This window comes from Spermophilus citellus (assembly GCF_964194105.1).
Source record: "Spermophilus citellus genome assembly, chromosome: 9".
Taxonomy (NCBI): Eukaryota; Metazoa; Chordata; class Mammalia; order Rodentia; family Sciuridae; genus Spermophilus; species Spermophilus citellus.
Window position 1 is genome coordinate 107,681,853 of NC_138191.1, and position 19,335 is coordinate 107,701,187.

Here is a 19,335-nt window from a genome sequence, read left to right on the forward strand (position 1 = left end):
GTGCACAGTTGGGATGGTTCTACCTTTGGGCTATTGTGAATAATGTTGTTATGAACATGGGTATACCAAGCTCCTGCTTTCAGGGTTTTTTGTTGTTGTTGTTGTTGTTGTTGTTGTTATATATTCAAAGTGGAATTGCTGAATCATTTGGTAATTCTAATATTTTGAGAAGCTGCCGTAACATTTTTCACAGCAGCTGCACCATTCTACATTCTTTCCAGCAATGCACAAAAGTTCCATTTTTTCTGTATCTTTACCAATTCTTGTTATTTTCTGTTGTTTTGATAATAGATAGCCCAGTATATATGAGAAATATCTCATTGTGATTTTTATTTGTGAAAGGGAATTTAAAGTTTCTTAGTCCAAACCTGTCATTTCACAGATGAAACTTAGATACTAGTTTACCAGAGACACTAGATAGAAGATTTCATTATTTTGTGAAACATTTTAATCATTAATGTTTATATTTGGATGTTCAGGATTGTGCGTTTTTCCCCCTGTAGTTGATCTCTTTGTGAGAAGCTGTAACTAGTCATATTTTGTGTAGAACAGAAGCATTTTTTAAAGTTTTATTAAAATGTTCAATAACAAATCAGTCTAAAGTTTGGATGTTGAATGTTTCTCCAGATTCATACGCATATGTACACTAATCCAAAATAAACACTGGAATTTATCATTTCCATAAAGTGTTTTAAAAACTATTGTTGAATGAGTTTTGATATTTTCCCTCCAGCTTTATTTTCATAACAAATCAGTCTGAGTTTTTTTTCTACTTTATTTTGCTAGTTACCATTTAGATTTATGAGGTTCCAGGGTGCTGAAACTACAGTAAATTTAATGTATAATATTCTTTTAGAGTTGAATATCATGATGTAATTATCATGTGTTCAAGTAAGAAGTAATACATATTAAAATGTTTGGTTTTCATTTTTAGTGCTTACTTTCTGTAAAATCGACATTTTATGTGTTTGCTGGCAAGTTTATACCAGGACTGGTAGATTCATTGACTGAAATGCAGTGACCACTTAAAAAGGTAGCATAGTAGAGTATACCAGTAGGGGCTAGGAGATGAAATTAGTGCTAAACTCTGGTACTTATATATAAACTAGTATTTGAGAGGGTCTGGCATCACACCTCATATACTGACATTATCAGCACACTTGGTTAGGAACGTTTTTCCCTTCCCATTTCAACATGTTTATTGAATAAATACACACACACACACACACACACACACACACATATATATATACATATACATATATATCTTTTTTTTAAGTTGTTAATGGACCTTTATTTAATTTATTTGTATGGTGCTGAGATTCAAACCCAGTGCCTCACACATGATAGGCAAGCGCTCTACCACTGAGCTACAACCCCAGCCCTTGAGTACTTCCTTTGTGTTTTACATTGTGCCTGACACTAGAATCAGAAATGAATAAAGTGGCTCCTACCTTTCAGGAGCTTACAGCCTAGAAGATACAGACCTATAAACAAAATTGTTAAATACAGTGAATAGTCTTAGTAAAAAGTATAGAAATGTCATAGAGGTGGAGAATAGTGAGTTCTTGGATGTGGCAGGACCATCAAAGAAGGATTCCTTTAGATAATATCTGAGGTAAATTTTGAAGGTGGATTATGAATTTGTCCATTGAAGGATGGATATTACAGATAGATTAACTTCTTGGGCAGGTACAGATGCAATGAAACATAATGATGTATGTTCAAAAAACTGTAAACCCATAGTTTGTGTCAGGCTAAAATGTGAGCATTGATAGATGAAAGCTGTATTTCCCTTTATTTTAAAGTATTATATGAAAAATCAACCTAATAAGATTAATGAAATAATAGAGGCAAAGATGAAATTTGAATATTACGTCATAAATCTAGGATATACATTATATTCCTGTTTCTGAAAAGGTCTTCTTTCCCTTACTCCCTTCATTGTTGCCGCCTTCCCCAAATGTGTGTGTGTGTACATATCTGTTCATGTTTGTATATAGCAGCAGAATAATTGAAGGAGAAAGGAGTTAAGAATTAAGATCCTGTTTCTGGTGTTGGTTGTTGGTTGTCATATTCTTGCTTGGGTAAAACACTTTATCTTCCTGAGCTTTGGTCTCCTTATTTGTATAATATGTACAAACTATTATAGTCTATGCTTTTCAAAGTATTTTGGGGAGTAAGAATTCCTGAATGCCTGGAGTGCAATGGACATTCAATACATATTTTTTTAATGAAATGAGAACTTGTACCAAAAGAGAATAATTAAAATAAGTCATGATAGTAGAAGTAAGCAATGAAAGATTTATGTACAGACCCTTGCTTCTCAGGATACTCTTATTATATATAATATAAAATATGCTCAAGCAATTTGTCTTTATAAATTGTTTTACTTACCATGTAGATTTGTGAGGTCACAGGATCTAGAAATGTAGTACCTTTATATGTAAAATATTAGGAGATTTGAACGTCATATGGTGTCATCATATGAATTAAGAATTAGTGTATAAAATGTATGGGGGGAGCTGGGGTTGTGGCTCAGCTGTAGAGCGCTCACTTAGCCCTCGTGAGGCCCTGGGTTCAATCTTCATCACCTCATTAAAAATAAAGGTATTGTGTCCAACTACCACTAAAAAATAATATTTTTAAAAAATGTATCTGATTTATCATTTCCTCTTTTAATTTGGCCATGGCATAAGTTTTTGGACTTATTCTTCAGCTTACGATTTTTTTTCTTAATAATTCATTATAAATGGACTTTCTTCTCCTAACCTTTACTTTTCTCAATCTGAAACTAGTATTTCTTACGCTGCTTTTCCACTGCTATATTTGCATAATGTTTACTTTAGGAGCAGAGGAATATAAAAAATCCCTTTTAATGTCATAGGGTTACTGTAATATACTGTTAATATAATTTATTTCTTTACCTTTAGGGATCCTATTGGGCAATAGACACCAATCCGAAGGAAGATGCGCTGCCTACTCGGCCAAAGAAGAGGGCACGATCTGTAGAACGGGTAAAAATTCTTTATCATAAATTTAGTATGACAGACTGAATGTGTCAGATGTAAATTTTCAAAAGTTCATTTCCAGTATAGCAAGTATAACTGTAACCAAGGTAAGATTTTATTTGTATAGTATTTTGTATGTTTCCAAGTACCTTTCATACCCGTTATTTTATTTGATCTTTACTACAAGTGAGGTGAGCAGTTAAGGAATTAATTAAAAATAAATTGCAAATAACCTTTCTGGTTACATAGAATTTTCCTTATTGTTCTCACAGTGCTTTTTCCTGCTAGCATCCATGTAATGTCACTTTGTACACAAAATCTCGGCCTGTGTGTTTGTTGTTTGTAAGATAATTCTTACTTGTGAATTCAAGTTAAAATTAATTTGCAGGAATAAAGGAGAAAAGAAACTATCGTATATAAGTTGTAAATGAACACAATACCTCTATGTTTTTTATTTTTATGTGGTGCTGAGGATTGAACCCAGTGCCTCCCATGTTGTAGGCAAGTGATCTATTGCTGAGCCAAAATCCCAGCCAACATCTCAATAAAAACATCCTCATACTTTGCATTACTCTTCTTTAGATCCATTCCAAGTGTTTACCACTTTGTGAAGCTTTTTCTTAATTTTTTGTGTTCTTAACGAATTTTTATAAAGTTTTCTTCTAGTATTTCTCATACTTCATGGAAATTTTTTGTTTCTATGTCTTTTTCATTGGACTAATGCCCTTTTAAGGGCTTTAGTAAAATTATATGTGTGTGTGTGTGTGTGTGTGCGCGTGTGTATATTTGTGTCACTGATTTTTGTGTTTTTCTCAGTTTATATTGGGTATCAAAAAGTGTTTGCAGAGAGAATAGTAAGATGAAGGAAACTGAGTAAATGTTTGATCAAATAAATCTGTGCCTTTTCTTCATAAAGGAATGGCTTCTGAGTCTCAAAGGCAAGGACCTTAGACAAAGTTAATATTGTGATCATAAGAGCCCCTGAGGTACTACAGAAATAGGGCTTAGTTGGGGTAGCATTTTTGAAGCCAGCAGAGGAAATTCAGTAAGTCAATTAATTATCAATCTGTATGGAATTAAAGGTGAGAGTTCTTAGGTCATAATATTTGGCTTTACACAACCAAAAATTAAGAGGTTGAAGTTTAAAATTGGTGGTATAGTCTTCTGGTAACAGATCTGAACAGTTTCAAGACTGAGATATTGATGTGGTCAGTGTGTTGTGGTTTGAGAGGAAACAAAGCTCAGTTCCTACCTTCATGCCTCTGCCTTTTGAAACAGACTTACCACTTGGACTTGTTATAGAACTGTGAAGTACAAAACATTTAGCTTCTGTTGCCAGAACTTGAAGGAAAGAGAGAAAAAAATCCTCATTTTTATTTTATTTTTTTATTCATCCCACACCATTACAAAACAACTTGGATGTATAAGTTGAAGGGCTAAGGATTTGTGGTCTTTTCTGTTATTTATCTCTTCTTCTAAAGGTTTCTGAAACTTAAATTTTTTGGAAGTGGGAATTGGTGGTTGAGTTGACAACTGTGCATTTTCTTTTTGGATATGAAGCCTGCCTTTTATTCTGTTACACTTGTTTCACAATTTTTAGAGAAATCCTTGTTTATTTCTGAGAGTTCTTTCCTCCCTTTTTTTGAAGACTCTTTATTTAAAGTTTTTTTTTTAATTCTAATTTGTTATGTATGACAGCAGAATGCAGTTCAATTCATATCACACAAATAGAGCACAGGGTTTTTTTTTTTTGCATTACAATTCTTAATACACCTTTATACCACAATTTATCATATCTCTGATTGTATATAAAGTATGTTGACACCAAATTCACATCTTCATACATGTATTTGTATAATGATGAGGGTCTCCTTCTACCATCCATGCTATTCCTCTTCTCCCTCCCTTTCCCTCCCACCCCTATTCCCTATCTAGAGGTAATCTTCCTCCCTTGCTCTCCCTCCTAACCCATTTTGAGTTACCCCCCTTATATCAGAGAAGATATTTGGCATTTGGTTTTTTTTGGGGGGGGGGATTGGCTAACTTCATTTAGCATAATCTTCTCTAATGCTATCCGTTTCCCTGCAAATGTCATGATCTTATTCTTTTTTATTGTGGAATAATATTCCATTGTGTATAAATGTCACATTTTTTTTTTATCCATTCATCCACTGAAGGACATCTAGATTGGCTCCACAGTTTAGCTATTGAGAGCACAGTTTTTCATGTCTCTGGTTGTACACAAAGTAGAGTCATACCATTCATGTTTTCATACATGTATTAGGGTAATGATGTCTGTCTCATTCTACTGTCTTTCCTATCCCCATGCCTGTTCCCTTCCCCTCCTTCCCCTTTGCTCTATCTGAAGTTCATCTCTTCCTCCCACACTGCCCCCCCCCCCCCCGCATTATGAATCAGCATCCTTTTATCAGAGAAGACATTTGGCATTTGGTTTTTTAGGATTGGCTGACTTCACTTAGCATTATATTCTCCAGTTCCATCCATTTACCTGCAAATGCCATGATTTTATTTTCTTTTAATGCTGAGTAATATTTCTTTGTGTGTATATACACCACATTTTCTTTATCCATTCATCTACTGAAGGGTATCTATATTTTTCTTTTAGCTTTAAAAGTTGCTATTTCTTATGACTTTTGGCAATTGTGAATTCTGCTGCTGTAAACATTAATGTGGTTACATCACTGTAGTATGTGTATATATACATACATATCTCTCACCAACAACTATCCAAAGAGGTCAGCTGTAAGTGAAGTACATAAAATCAGTAAGACAGATATTGTTTAACACTTATTCTGGAAGATAGTTATTTTACAAAAACATAATTTCCTGCCCCAATAAACAGATGTGTGTATATTTTCTTTTCCACTTAGAGATTTGGGGGTAGGGGTGGTAAGAAGGTTATATAATATGTAATATTTTTGTTAGGACAGTTTAAATTTTTTAAAGTTTTACTAAGGAAATGTTTATTCCAGTCAAATAAGAATGATTCTTAACATGATCTTTAGAGATGTAAAGTTTTCCCCCAAGCTGACCATGACCCATATGTTGAAAACTTTTAAAGGATAAAAGGACTTTTGAATGTAGATGGTAAAGAAATTAACAACCCTAAAAGTTCTTCGCTAAATTTCTGTGAATGCGATTCCTTTATCCATGTGTAAATATCAGAATTCTATGTAAAAAAATTAAATGTCTCATACACTTTTTATTTTGAAGATAAATAAGCTTTTAAAAAAATTTTTAGTAGTCAATGACCTTTATTTTATTTACGTTTCTATGGGGCTAAGGATTAAACCCAGTGTCTCACACCTGCTAGGCAAGCACTCTACCACTGAGCTATAACCCCAGCCCCAGAAATAAGCTTTTGTATTTATTTATATGTGGTGCTGAGAATCGAACCCAGTGCCTCACACATACTAGGCAAGTTCTTCCACTGAGCTATAACCACAGCCTCTAGTCTGATATTCTTAACATCCTTCTCCAGAGCACTTCTCTGATTTCCCTTCATTTTCATGGTTATCAGACCATTTACTCTCTTTTATTGTAATATTTCTTCCTTCTTTTCTTAAGTATTTAAATGTTTCTCTTCCTTTCTCCCTTTTCTTTCATCTTCTTAATTTTTTGTTTTAAAATCACACAATGGTCCTGAAGATCTTAAAATAATGGATAAAGTTACAGTATTTTTTAAAATATCGAGAAAACATTGAATAAAGTGGTAACACAAGGGATTTTTCAACTAGAAGTTCTGTATTTTTCTTTTAGCTTTAAAAGTTGCTATTTCTTATGACTTTTGGCAATTTTAGTTAATGATTGGAAGCTTCAGTACCCTCACATAAAATAAGAGGGTAGAATTCATAACATTGAGTTTCTGTGTCAGATACTTATTAATATATAGTAATTAATTTTTAAAATGATGACACTGATAAACCATGAATGTTAACTTATCCTCCTGTACTAATAATTAGTACCAAAGCCAGAATTTGAACTCAGGTAGTTTGCCTTCACAGTCTATGCTGTTTACAGTTACCACTAGCATTTGTTAGGCTGAAACCCATAACACTGAATCACATTTCATTTTATATGTGCATATAAATTTCCCACATTTAATATGAACACATGATCAAGTAACATAAATGTGATTATAAATGACAAAAAAAGTACTAAATAATTTGTTAGGCCAACTACTGATAACTAAAGTGACTCAAAATAGACAATGCTGCCTATGAGGGCCTCTGGGAAGAGAAATGAGGCTTTAGTATTGATGTAGAAGTGAACTTTTTTCATAGACATAAAAATAATAAAGGCACTCCACTTGGAAAAAACAAAATGCATGATTGACTTGTAAGTAAGAAATACAGATGGGCATATTGGAAGTCATTTTTTAAAGAAAAACTTAAGATAGTGTGTATATATTTAAGAGTAGAAAGATTCCAGTAGAAAGCCTGAAGGTACAGAATCTCAGCTGTTCAGGAAGCTGAGGCAGAATTTAAGATCAGTATAGCACAACACAGCAGAGTATTGCCTAGTGTGTATGAGACCCTAGGTTCAATTCCCAGTACAGGGAGTGGGGAGGAAGAAAGCCTAAAATGAATAGGATCAAGAATGTTGCTTTGATTTCACAATCTGTGGTGTTAAAAAATGAATCAAAACAGTTTTTAAAAGATACTTCCTCTTCACAAAATACTCATTGCAAGAGGAAGATACTGAGTAGATGGAGTTGCAGTGATAGTGGCATGGGCTAAGGGTATAAGCTATATGAATAAGAGAGTTCTTTAGAAAATTAGTGGGTACCAGATATATATATATATATCCATCATTGTAATATGTTATCAGTTTAATTTGACAGATCTTTGTAGATATTACAGGCCAGCCATTATACTAAGATACATACCAAGAAGAACAAGACAAGACCGATAATTTTAGCAGAAGGGTAAAGTATAGAAGGTATTATAAGAAAGGTATGAAATATTATCCTGTGTAGAAGAAGAGAGATTTTTTTTTTTTTTCTTCCTGGGACTAAGAAGGCTTCATGGGTTGTGTGGCTTGACTTTTAGGTGGAGATAGGCAGAGCAACTAGAGAGGGCAGCATTCATTTAGAGACAAGTGTCGAGTGCCTACCATACATGGGTACTCTTCTAGGTCCTGAGGAAACAGCAATGAACAAAATGGACCTTTTCTGCTCAATTTATCTTCTGATTGAAGAGTATGGACTGGAGCAGGGGTGATTAGGGGAGGGTAAGTCATGGGTAGTAAATAAATCATGACAGGGGTATGGGGTATAGAACAGTATTAGGATTTGGGAGGGAGTACAGTTGATTTTTTTTCCAGATTTTTTTTTTCCAAGTTAATTTGCACTATAAAAAATCATGTCATTCATAGAACTGAGAATATTCTTTTGCATTAAACTAAGTCTCAGAGAACAGACAGACCAGTATGCTTTATTCTTAAAGGTCCCACTCAAGCAGGGAGGATAAATTGATATGGTAAGATGGCAGTATATTCCATAATGTAGCTTGTTTTCTAAGCATAATTGTTAGTTCTTCATTCATTTTCTTTTCTTTTCTTTGGTACTGAGGATTGAACCTAGGGGTGCTTTACCACTGAGCCACATCCCCAGCCCTCGTCATTCATTTTCAAAATAACATTTGAATGGTAAGTTATTTGGTCATCCTAAAGATAATGTTCTTGAGAACCTTGGGACCACATAGTAAAGAGGCGTGACTTAGATCTAAAAGTCAGGAAAAGTTTCCTTGAAGTGATGTTTCAGTAGAGGCCTATTGGATAAACAGAAATAGATGAATATTATTGGGAATGTTTGAAAGGGACAGAGTATAAGGAACTGACAGGTCATAATGGCTGGCCATGGAGTAAAAAAGAAAGGCAGTGATTTCAAAAAAAATTTTTTTTTAATTTTCATTTTTTCTTTCTTTATTAATTTGTTTTATATTAACAAATATCTTCTTTGGCCTATTTTGCTTTTTAATTTGGTCTTGTTCAGTTCAACCAAAGGTTATGTTATGTATGCATTAATAAAAGGGGCTTTGTCCACTGGAAGCTGCTTAGGGCAGGAGAAAAAGATGGATATTACCTTTTGGGTATTTTTGAAGACTGGCAAGTAATCAAACTATTCACACTCTTTAAAGAGTAGAAAAAGAAACCTGGGTCCTGGGTATTTTTTTTGTTAAAGAAATGACTTGAGGAGCTGGGATTGTAGCTCAGTGGTAGAGCTCTTGCCTCGCATGTGTGAGGCACTGGATTCCATCCTCAGCACAACGTAAGAAAATAAAATAAAGGTATTGTGTCCATCTACAACTTAAAAAAAAAAAAAAGACTTGAAAGAATGAGTGCTTGAAAGTTACCTGTGCATTTTCTCTTTTATCATATTGGTAATCAAAGAATCATATTCTTCTCTGTTGATTCTTTAACTTGCCCCCTCCCCCTCCTCCTCCCCCTCCCCTCCTCCTCCCCCTCCCCCTCCTCCTCCTCCTCCTCTCCCCCCCTCCCCCCCTTATAGAAATATATTATGCTAAAGCAGTGGTTCTCAGTATGTGATGCTATTTCAGGGAGTACATGAGGTCAAACTATATTCATAATAATATTAAAACGTTCTTTGTCTTTTTCACTCATTATCTTAGATGGGTTCTATAGACTGTGTGACCTGTGATTTTGCTGTAGATTGAGTGCAGAAGCAGATATATAATCCAGCCATCTTCTATAAAACCTAATGGGGGTGTGTGTGTGTGTGTGCGTGCGCGTGCTGGGGATTAAATGCAGAGCCTTACATACACTCAGTGCTACCACTAAGCTACACCTCCAGCCCAGGAGACCCCTCCCCCCTTTTTTTAAGAGAGAGAGAAAGAGAATTTTTTAATATTTATTTTTTAGTTTTCGGTGGGCACAACATCTTTATTTTTTATTTTTATGTGGTGCTGAGGATCCAACCTAGTGCCCCGCACATGCCAGGCGAGCGCGCTACCACTTGAGCCACATCTCTAACCCAATCCATTTTTTAAGTTGTATGTTATAATTTAGAATAAGATATTTAGCTTTTGAGGACATCGCTTTCTGTATTAGTGAACCATCAGTTACATAGGTCTGGGAGAGAATCCTTCTTCAGTCTTACAAGTGCAGAAGTTCTGAGATGGTGAGAAACTACAAAGAGCCCCCTATGACTGTGCAATGTATGTGAGGGGGAAGAATAAAAGTCCACATAGTTATATATGAACTTACTATCCCAAACATGGCCTTTGAAAAAACATTTAATCTGCTATTATCTTTATCTTTCCTTGACACAGAGATGAAGGAAATGCACATTAATTTTTCCTGAAATTAAGAGCTAAATTGTGGGTCTGGAGATGTAGCTTAGAGATAGAGTGCTTGCCCAGCCCTGGGTTTGATCACCAGAAGCAATAAAAAATGAAATCCTGTGCTGTTATTCAAAGCTGATTATAAGTTTAATCAGGGTGATAGCTGGAAGACTGATGGGTAAATAGAGAAGAGTTGGAGGATCATCTGCATCTGGCTATATATCTGAGATTGTTGCCATGCTATTTTTTATGACTCAGTTTCTCAGTTGAACCTGAGAAAGTGAAGATTCAAGTTAAAGGAAATGATGTGAGCAAGTAGAGAAAGGAAGGCAGTCTGCATTTCTACTCTTAGCTATAGAACTGAATAAATATTTTAGTTGAATAAACATATGTAATGCACATTACATGGGAGACACTTCATGTGGCCTCCAAGATAATATTTATAGATAGAATTAACTGAGGATTTTTAAACATTATTGAGGGGGATGGTTCATGTACAATTAACTGCATGTTTAAAGTTTACAATTTGAGGAGTTTTGACATCTATACAATTTTGAAATTAACACCAATGTCAAATGAACATTTTTATCACCCCCCACCCCCAAAGTTTCCTCTACACTAGTCCTTAGTCCTTGATCTAGGGAAAAATTCACTTAATATTTTTTCTAATCCATGAATATGTTACAACAATCCATTAATTAGTTCTTATTTATCTTAATTAATTTCAATTAATTTTCTCAGATTTTTTTAAAGTTTTTTTTTTTTAATCGTGGGACTTTCCTATTTCCAGTTAGATTTAACCCTGAGTATTTTGTTTTCCGTTGAGTTATTATGAATTGATTTTAAAGTACATTTTCTAATTGCTTGTGCCAGTGTATAAATCAGTTTTTATCTATTAACTTTATATATTTGATCTTATTAGTTCTAATAGTTGCTTGAAGATGCCCTGGAATTATTCTATATGAAAATTATTATATCAACTGGAATAGAGACAGTTTTCCTTTCCCTTTCCTTTCCTTCCCATGGCTGCTTCTCCTCTGTATCTGAGGGTATGACACACACAGGCCACATTTAACTGAGCCTACTTTTTTTTTTTTTAAGCTCTTTCTGACAGTCTCTGCTTTTTCATTAGCACAGTTTTGTTAAACATTTAACATGTAACTGATAGGGTTGATATAGATCGACCTTATGTTTTCTGTTTGACCTCTATGTTTTAGTTTATCTCTTTCTCTCTTTTCTGTCTTTTAAATTATTTGGTTCTATTTTAATTTATGTTTTGGCTAAGGATTTCAACATATATCCCTATGCTTTGCAGTCTACTCAGTTATTATTTTATCACTTCATAAAATATGTAGAGATTTTTCAGTCATTCCCTCACCATTCCACATAATAGTAATCTGAATTAAATCTGCACACATCATAAATCTCAAAGGATAGCATTTATAACTTTTGCCTTAAATAATCAAACATGAGTTTTTAAAATGTGAGAGCAAACATTGTTTCTTTTGGTTTTTTTTTTTTTTTTTTTTTTTTTTTTTTTTTTTTGGTACTGGAGATTGGGCCCAGGGGCACTTTACCACTGAGCTCTATCCCCAATCCTTTTAAATTTTATTTTGAGCCAAAATTTTATTTTGTTAAGCTCAACTCAGACTGTAAGTTCTCACTCTCACCTTCTGTGGGTAGGAATTCCAATTTGAATTTGATTCTTTAGGCTTCTGATTTGATCCTAATCTGTATATGCATGATTCAGGGGTCAGCTTGAGAATTTTATAGTGTTTCACACCCAGGATGGTGGGATCTCTTTTGACTTTATTTCTTATGGGATTTCCTTCTTTGTTTGGTGGCTGGCAGTTGACCTGGTCCCTTTTCTCTGGTTCCCCTTGCCAGAATTATCTGTCCATGCTTCTAGTACCTAACATTGGGACCAAGCTGTATCAAAATAGGAAATTCATACACATGTTGATCTCTCCAAATTCTGGCTTCTCTCCACAGTCTGCCTACTTTATTTCCTTAGAATCCTTAGATAACTGTTTTTTCCTCCCCACTATAGTTTGTATTTGTTAATTACAGAAGTTTGGTCTGTATGGGTATCATACTGCTTTATTGGAAGTGGAACTTGACACGACGGCAAAAGATACCTTTTACAAACTGACTGGTGCCACCCAGATTAGATTCATTGATACTGAATTTGGTTTTATGGTTTTAGTACATTTTGGGATGCCTAGACCCACTGGCTTTATTCATCAGACTACTTGTTGCCTGTTCATAACAGAATGAATGCACCTACAAGTAAAAATAAATGCCAAAAACCAAAAAAAAATTTTTTTAATTGGGGATTTAACCCAGGGGTATGTTACAACTCAGCTGCATCCCCAGCCCTTTTTATTTTATTTTATTTTATTTTTGGAGGTTTCGATAACTTGCGGAAGCTGGCCTTGAACTTGGAATCCTTCTACTTCAGTCTCCCAAGTTGCTGAAGCCACAAATCTGTTTGGGAATACTGTGCCTCATACTAAAGTTGTCTCCTTTTTCATTAATCACCATTGAGTATTCCTTTGCACATTCTGGCATTTGTAATCCTAGTGGTTGTCATAGTAACTAGCATTTATTGTGTATTTCAGGTACTTTTCATAAATTATGTAATTAATAGTTGCAACAAACCTCTAAAGAAAATGGCACAATCCTTGTATAGGTGAGAAAAAAAGCATAAACATAGAATAATTTGCATGAAATCACCAAGTACAGGCTTCTCTCTTTCTATCAGTGGGGGAGAATGAGAATTAGTGAACCCGTACTTTGGACTAAGATGACTCAGTTGAGTTAGGGGAACTCGAGATTTGCAGCTTTCTAAAGTAATCTGCTGGGCTGGGGATGTGGCTCAAGTGGTAGCGCGCTCGCCTGGCATGCGTGCAGCCCAGGTTGGATACTCAGCACCACATACAGACAAAGATGTTGTGTCTGCCAAAAACTAAAAAATAAATATTAAATTCTCATATTCTCTCTCTCTCTCTTTCTTTCTCTCTCTCAAAAATAAATAAATAATCTGTGTGTTAATTTAGATATAACTAAGTTGGTGGGCACTAAAATTGAAGCAAAGACCTAGTTATTTTTGTGGTTCTTCGATTTATATTTTTTAATCCCTTTCCATTTTCACTTGATTCTTAATGAGTACCCAGCACCTTCATGCTGGACTCTTGCATCTTTTTCCTTCTTTTTCATTTCAATCATGTTCCCTGCTCATTATCAAGTTTGTTGATATCTGATGAAAGAAATTCATGCTGAGGAATTTAGTGATTAATAGATTAATCTTTGAAATGTGTCTCTGTAAAATTGTTCTCTTGCTCTTTCATTATAATCTTTCTTCTTTTGGTGTCTAGTGCTTGGGATGGAATCCAGGGCTCATGCATACTAGGAAGCACTCTACTACTGAGCTACACTCCCAGCCCATTTCATCTTTTTAAAATGCATATCCAGTTGGTATCATGTGTAAGATAAGCACATTTTGCCAGAGAGATAATACGTATGAGATTGGCATCATAGCCACATGTTATTTATCTTTGCTATTCTTTAACTTTCACCATTGAAATTGAACTTTTGAGGACTCACTAAGGTAATCAAATTGTCTTGCAGATAAGAGATGAATTGTCATAATGTTTAGAAATTCTAAATTCTAGATGTAGAAAACCTTCTGTATTACTTTTGACAGGATGTGATCTTTATAAATAATGTACATGAACTTTTATATTTAGAATATTGTTCAGTTACTCTTAACCACAAAGTAAGAACAATAAAATAATACCCGAGATTTCTCTCTCGGGCCAAATTCTAAGCTGATAGGTCGGGTTGGAAGGATGGTTAAGCAAGACTATCATCACCATCTCTACTCTAGTTTGCAATGAAAGGGAATAAGAGACCGCAGGATAAACAAGTCCCTTGCAAAGATGTGTTGCATAAGTTGCACACGTCACTCTTGCTCACATCCCATTGGTTACACCTTAGTTACATGGCCCACAGCTAGCTGCAAATGAATCTGGAGAAGGTAGTCTCTAACTGGGTAGCCATGAGAAGATAACTAGAATTTTATCACTAAAAGGGAGAAGGAAAGAATGAAAAGAGAACCATTAGCAGTCTCCATTACAGAAGTTTATTTATAGTTTTTGGCAACCTATCCTGTAGCCCATTAGAAGAGTTGTTAGACAATAGCTGTAATAATGGACTTTGTGTTATCAGATCAGTAGCATACTAAAATATAATAGAAGTCATTTCAGTAGCTTATTATTTTCAGAAACAAAGCACAGAACCGGATGTTGGAGAATTGATGAAATCCCTTCAAATTGTGTTAAAATTGCTGGATATATGAGATAATAATTATTTATTTTGTTCTTATATTTTAGGCCTCAACTCCATATAGCATAGATTCAGATTCTTTGGGAATGGAGTGTATTATTTCGGGAAGTGCCTCTCCAACTCTGGCAATCAACACTGTGACTAACAAAGTAATTTCATTTTTTAAACATTTTTTAAATGTCCTTGAATAATACATTTAATTTGCTTTTATAATGACAATAGAGTTTTAAGGTGGTGTAGATTTGTTTACCCTGTACGTGGAGCTTTAAAACCGAATCCAGAATGTTTTACGGTATGCACAAATTAAAAGAAAATATTTCTCTGGAGAAATTGGAATGTGCTTATTGTGAAGTTATATACTAATTTAAATTCTTGACTCTGCTAGTTTCTGTTGTTAAAATATTTGAGCAAGCATTTTATTGGATCAATTTGTTTCAAAACCTTAGTTACATCTCCTCATATGTGGTTGAAAAAAAGATAATCAAATTCTAGGGAGTTAGCAGACTCTAGTATAATAAATAGTTGGGCAACCTTATAGGGCTCATTGGAACAATGGTCAATCTATATTTATGGTATTGAGGTCTAGGAACATACCCAGAAACAGTATATGGTAGTCTGCTGCATTTTTTTGTGATGCAAGGGTTAAAACTTTGTGCCAGGTCATTAGATAGGTAGTGGGATACTAATGTCTCTTCTTTCAAATAGTATTTAAATCTTTACAAGGTAATATTTTAATCTCATATCTTAAAACTCTAAAAAGGTCTGGGAGGTTCATGAAATAATTTAGTTTATGCGTGTATTTCCTCTCCTACCAGAAATGAATTTCTTAAAGCCATATCTCATACTCAACGCTCACACATTCTCAGTCTTACTCTCACTTTCCTCCTCTAGCTTTCACACACACTTTGTTCTGTCTTGGCTTTTGCTGGCACTTGCATTATTTCTCTTTTTTTTTTTTTCACTTGCTCAACAAACACATAAATACAAATACCAGACATATTTACACCATTGTAGTAATATAGTATTCGTAGAATCTTTTTGTTGGTAAAATGAATAAGACAGGTTTACAGATAATCAGAGTGACATAATCAGATTTCCAATTTAGGAAAGAAACTGGCAGATGATGTATAGAGTAATGGTTTTTCCCACATGATAGTCTATGTAATGATCACATCACAATCACTTAGGAAGGGCTTTTTTTTCCCCCTGCTGCTGGTGGTAATACCAGGATTTCAATGCTGTCCTACCAAGTTTTACTCTATTCTTATGAATAAGGTAAGGCCTAGAAATTTGTCCTTTTAACCATCATATCTATTCTGGCCAACTAGCCTGGAAAAATTCTGGTGAAGTGGTCTGATTGAAATCAGAAATTTCTAATACTGCTCTTTGCAGTAGTCTGTTAGAAATGCTAAGAGCCTAAACATAGGTGGTTATTAGGAAGCAGTTAGTAAGTAGTAATGCTGGGATTTTTTGAGGCAATAAAGTAGTGTCAAAGGGGATGGATTTTTGGACATCTCCTTTTAGATACAGAGTAGCTAGTATCAGAAAAACCTTTCTGCCTATCTATAAAATACACACACACACATACACCCGCCACACACACACACACAAGTCATGTACATGATAAAAAAGAGGAAGGAGACAGTGGGACCAAGACAATTTTATAGTTATTTCAGGGACCAGGATCTTTGAAAAGGTGAACACATTGAGATAAGCCCTGCAAGTTTCCTTGTAATTCGTGGTCTTGCAGTACCTTGGTAAATACTGTAGGTTTTCAAGATGTTACCTGACAGAGGTTTTGTTCTGTAGCAGCATACAAAAATAGAGTAGTTTCAACTATTTTAGAATGATAGTTGAATATTCTTGCAAGAAAAAAACTAAATTTTGTTTGGCGGAAGATAACACCATCCAGAACTTCTGTGATGTTATAAATTGTTGATTATAATTTCACACCTTACAAACCATTGCTCTGGATTACTTAAAAAAAAAAAACCTAAAAGAATATACAAGTATTAATAAAAAAATAATAAATCCTTAGCTAATCCAAAAGTAGGAAGAGAAGGAAACAATGGGAGCAAAGAAAGACAAATAACATTTAAATCTAATTACATTAGGAATTATATTAAATGTAAATACATTAAATACTCAATTTAAAAGATTATCAGGCCAAATTAAAAGACTCCCAAATTAAAATTGATGAGATATATTTTAAATGAAAAGAAAGACATTGCTAAAAATAAAGAGTTATTTTATTATGAAGACTATGTTAATATTAAACATATATATCATGGAGTTTTATTTAGCTATAAAGAAGACTGAAATTATGTCCATTTGCAGAAAAATGGATGGAATTTGAGAGCATTATGTGAGGTGAAATAAGCCAAACTCAAACTTCTTCAGGAAGTTAAGAGTCACGTTTTTCTTTCATATGTGGAAGCTAAAGGGAAAAGGAATGGGGTGTCAAGGTGTGTGTAATGGGGAACGTTTCATGAAAATAGAAGGGAGACCAGTGGAGTAGATGAAAAGGAACAGGGAGAAGAAAGGGAGGTAGTGGGGAATGAAATTGACTATTTTTTTTTTATTGTTGTTATGTGCATGTACAAATCTGTAACAGTGAATCCAACTATAATGTATAATTACAATGCATTGATAAAAAGAATTTTTAAAAAGATATCTATAGATAGAGCCTTAATAAATAAATTTAGCAAGGATTCTTATTAAAAGATCACTATTTGATTTTAGGAATCAGTCGTACTAACCACAGACAGAAAATAAAATTTAGAAGTTTACATTTATGTTAGCAATTCAAAAACATTAAATACTGAGGATGAACTTTATAGAAAACTAAAAATTACTGAGGTAAAACAAAAAAGATATAACTAAATAGATGTATAATTTTCATGTAGAAAACTATTATAAGTGTGGTATTGGCATAAGAAGAGACCCAGAGCAGAATTAAGTGGTGCTAGATCAATGGGGAAAAATAAAACAACAAGCACATATTGTGTATAAAATTAATTTCAGGTGGATTTAAGACCTAAATATAAACAATAAAATAATGAATTTCTCAATTAGACCCCACCCCCCCCCCATAAAACAGAATAAATTTTAAGGAAAGATGGATGGGACTGAGGGTGTAGCTTCTATCCTTGGAACAAAGACATAGAAATAATCACCCTTACAACAAAGTAGAGAAAAAATGAAGTCTTTAAGTGACATTAAAATACGAGGAAAGAAAGATAAATAAGAAACTCTAAGTATCTCAGTCAGAAAAGTGGGGAGGGGGCTGGGAATGTGGCTCAAGCGGTAAAGCGCTCGCCTGGCATGCGCAGCACGCTGGGTTTGATCCTCAGCACCACATAAAGATAAAATAAAGATGTTGTGTCCACTGAAAACTGAAAAATAAATATTAAAAAATTCTGTCTTTAAAAAAAGGAGGGGATAGAGGGGAGGACTGAGGATGTATCTCAGTGGTAGAGCATTTTTGTAGTGTATAAACTGCAAATAAAGTTGCACATGATTTCAGTGTGTCTAGAGACATATAACTAGCTCCACCCCTAAGTTCATTTAAAAAAATAGAAATTGTAAAGATTAAGAACAGATATTAATGCAGTGAAAAACAAGAGTTTGTGAAAAGAAAATCACACGATATATGATTCCACTTATAGTTAGCCCAAAACAGGAAATCCTAACAGTAATGATAGAAGTCCACATAGCAGTTATCTAGAACAGGAAATGTGGAAGGATTATCAATTAACTTTGAAGAATGATTGTGAGAGTGCACAAGTAGGGCTCTGGACTGCTGGTATTGTAGTGTGTCAGCAATTCTCAGACTTTGATAGGTCTGTGGATGTATGGATAACCAAGACCTTTATAGGGATTCCATGAGATCAAAATTGTTTTCTTAGTAAAAGATATTTTATTTGTCTTTTTCTTTGTATTTGCATTTTTATTGCTGTGGCAAAAGAGATGGTGTGTACGCCTGATGGCATTTTAGGCATCCATGAAGGCAATAACATGTAACTATACAGTCATTGTATTCTTTACTGCTGTACACTGAGTTTTTTAAAAATATGCTCACTTTACTTTGGAAAAGTAGTTTTTTTTTTTTTTAATATTTTTTAGTTGTAGCTGGACACAATACTTTTATTTATTCTTATGGTGCTGAGGATCAAACCTAGGGTGCGCACATACTAGGTGAGTGCTCTACCGCTGAGCCACAACCCCAGCCCTGTAAAAGTAGTTTTATTGAGTTCACATCTTTTTAGTATACCATGGGATGACATGGGAGGATGCAAGAAGCATTTCTACTGTATACTGGCATGCATTGGTTGCTTTTCTTAAAAAGCATTTTTGAGATTTGAGTTGGAAGCTCAACTGCCTACTGTGTTCATAGATCACTATTTTTACTTAAAAGAACAACTGACAATGATTACTTAATTTGAGTACTTTGTTTGTCAGATACTTTCTTGAAAATGAACAAATTGAGTCTGGTCATTTCAAGGAAAACAGTTGATCATGTCTGTTTCCTGTGGTAAAATTTGAGCTTTTGGGGTGTGTGTGGGGGGGGAGAATTTGGGGAGACATTCGCTACAGTGAGTTTGATTCCCATTTTTTTTTTAAACATTTTTTAGTTGTAGGTAGACACACCT

The 19,335-nt window shown here is 34.3% G+C and overlaps 1 protein-coding gene across 4 annotated transcripts in view; it reads left to right on the forward strand.

Annotated features, from left to right (window-relative positions):
* Positions 1–19,335, forward strand: part of FOXJ3 (forkhead box J3) — a 116,987-nt gene that overhangs the window by 73,196 nt on the left and 24,456 nt on the right. For 3 of the 4 annotated variants that reach the window (XM_081307521.1, XM_081307519.1, XM_081307520.1), the window contains exons 5-6: positions 2,934–3,017; positions 14,731–14,832. In XM_081307521.1, the coding sequence (XP_081163647.1) occupies positions 2,934–3,017; positions 14,731–14,832 (186 nt within the window). The remainder of the gene's footprint in view (positions 1–2,933; positions 3,018–14,730; positions 14,833–19,335) is intronic. The other variant, XM_081307522.1, reaches the window with a different exon arrangement.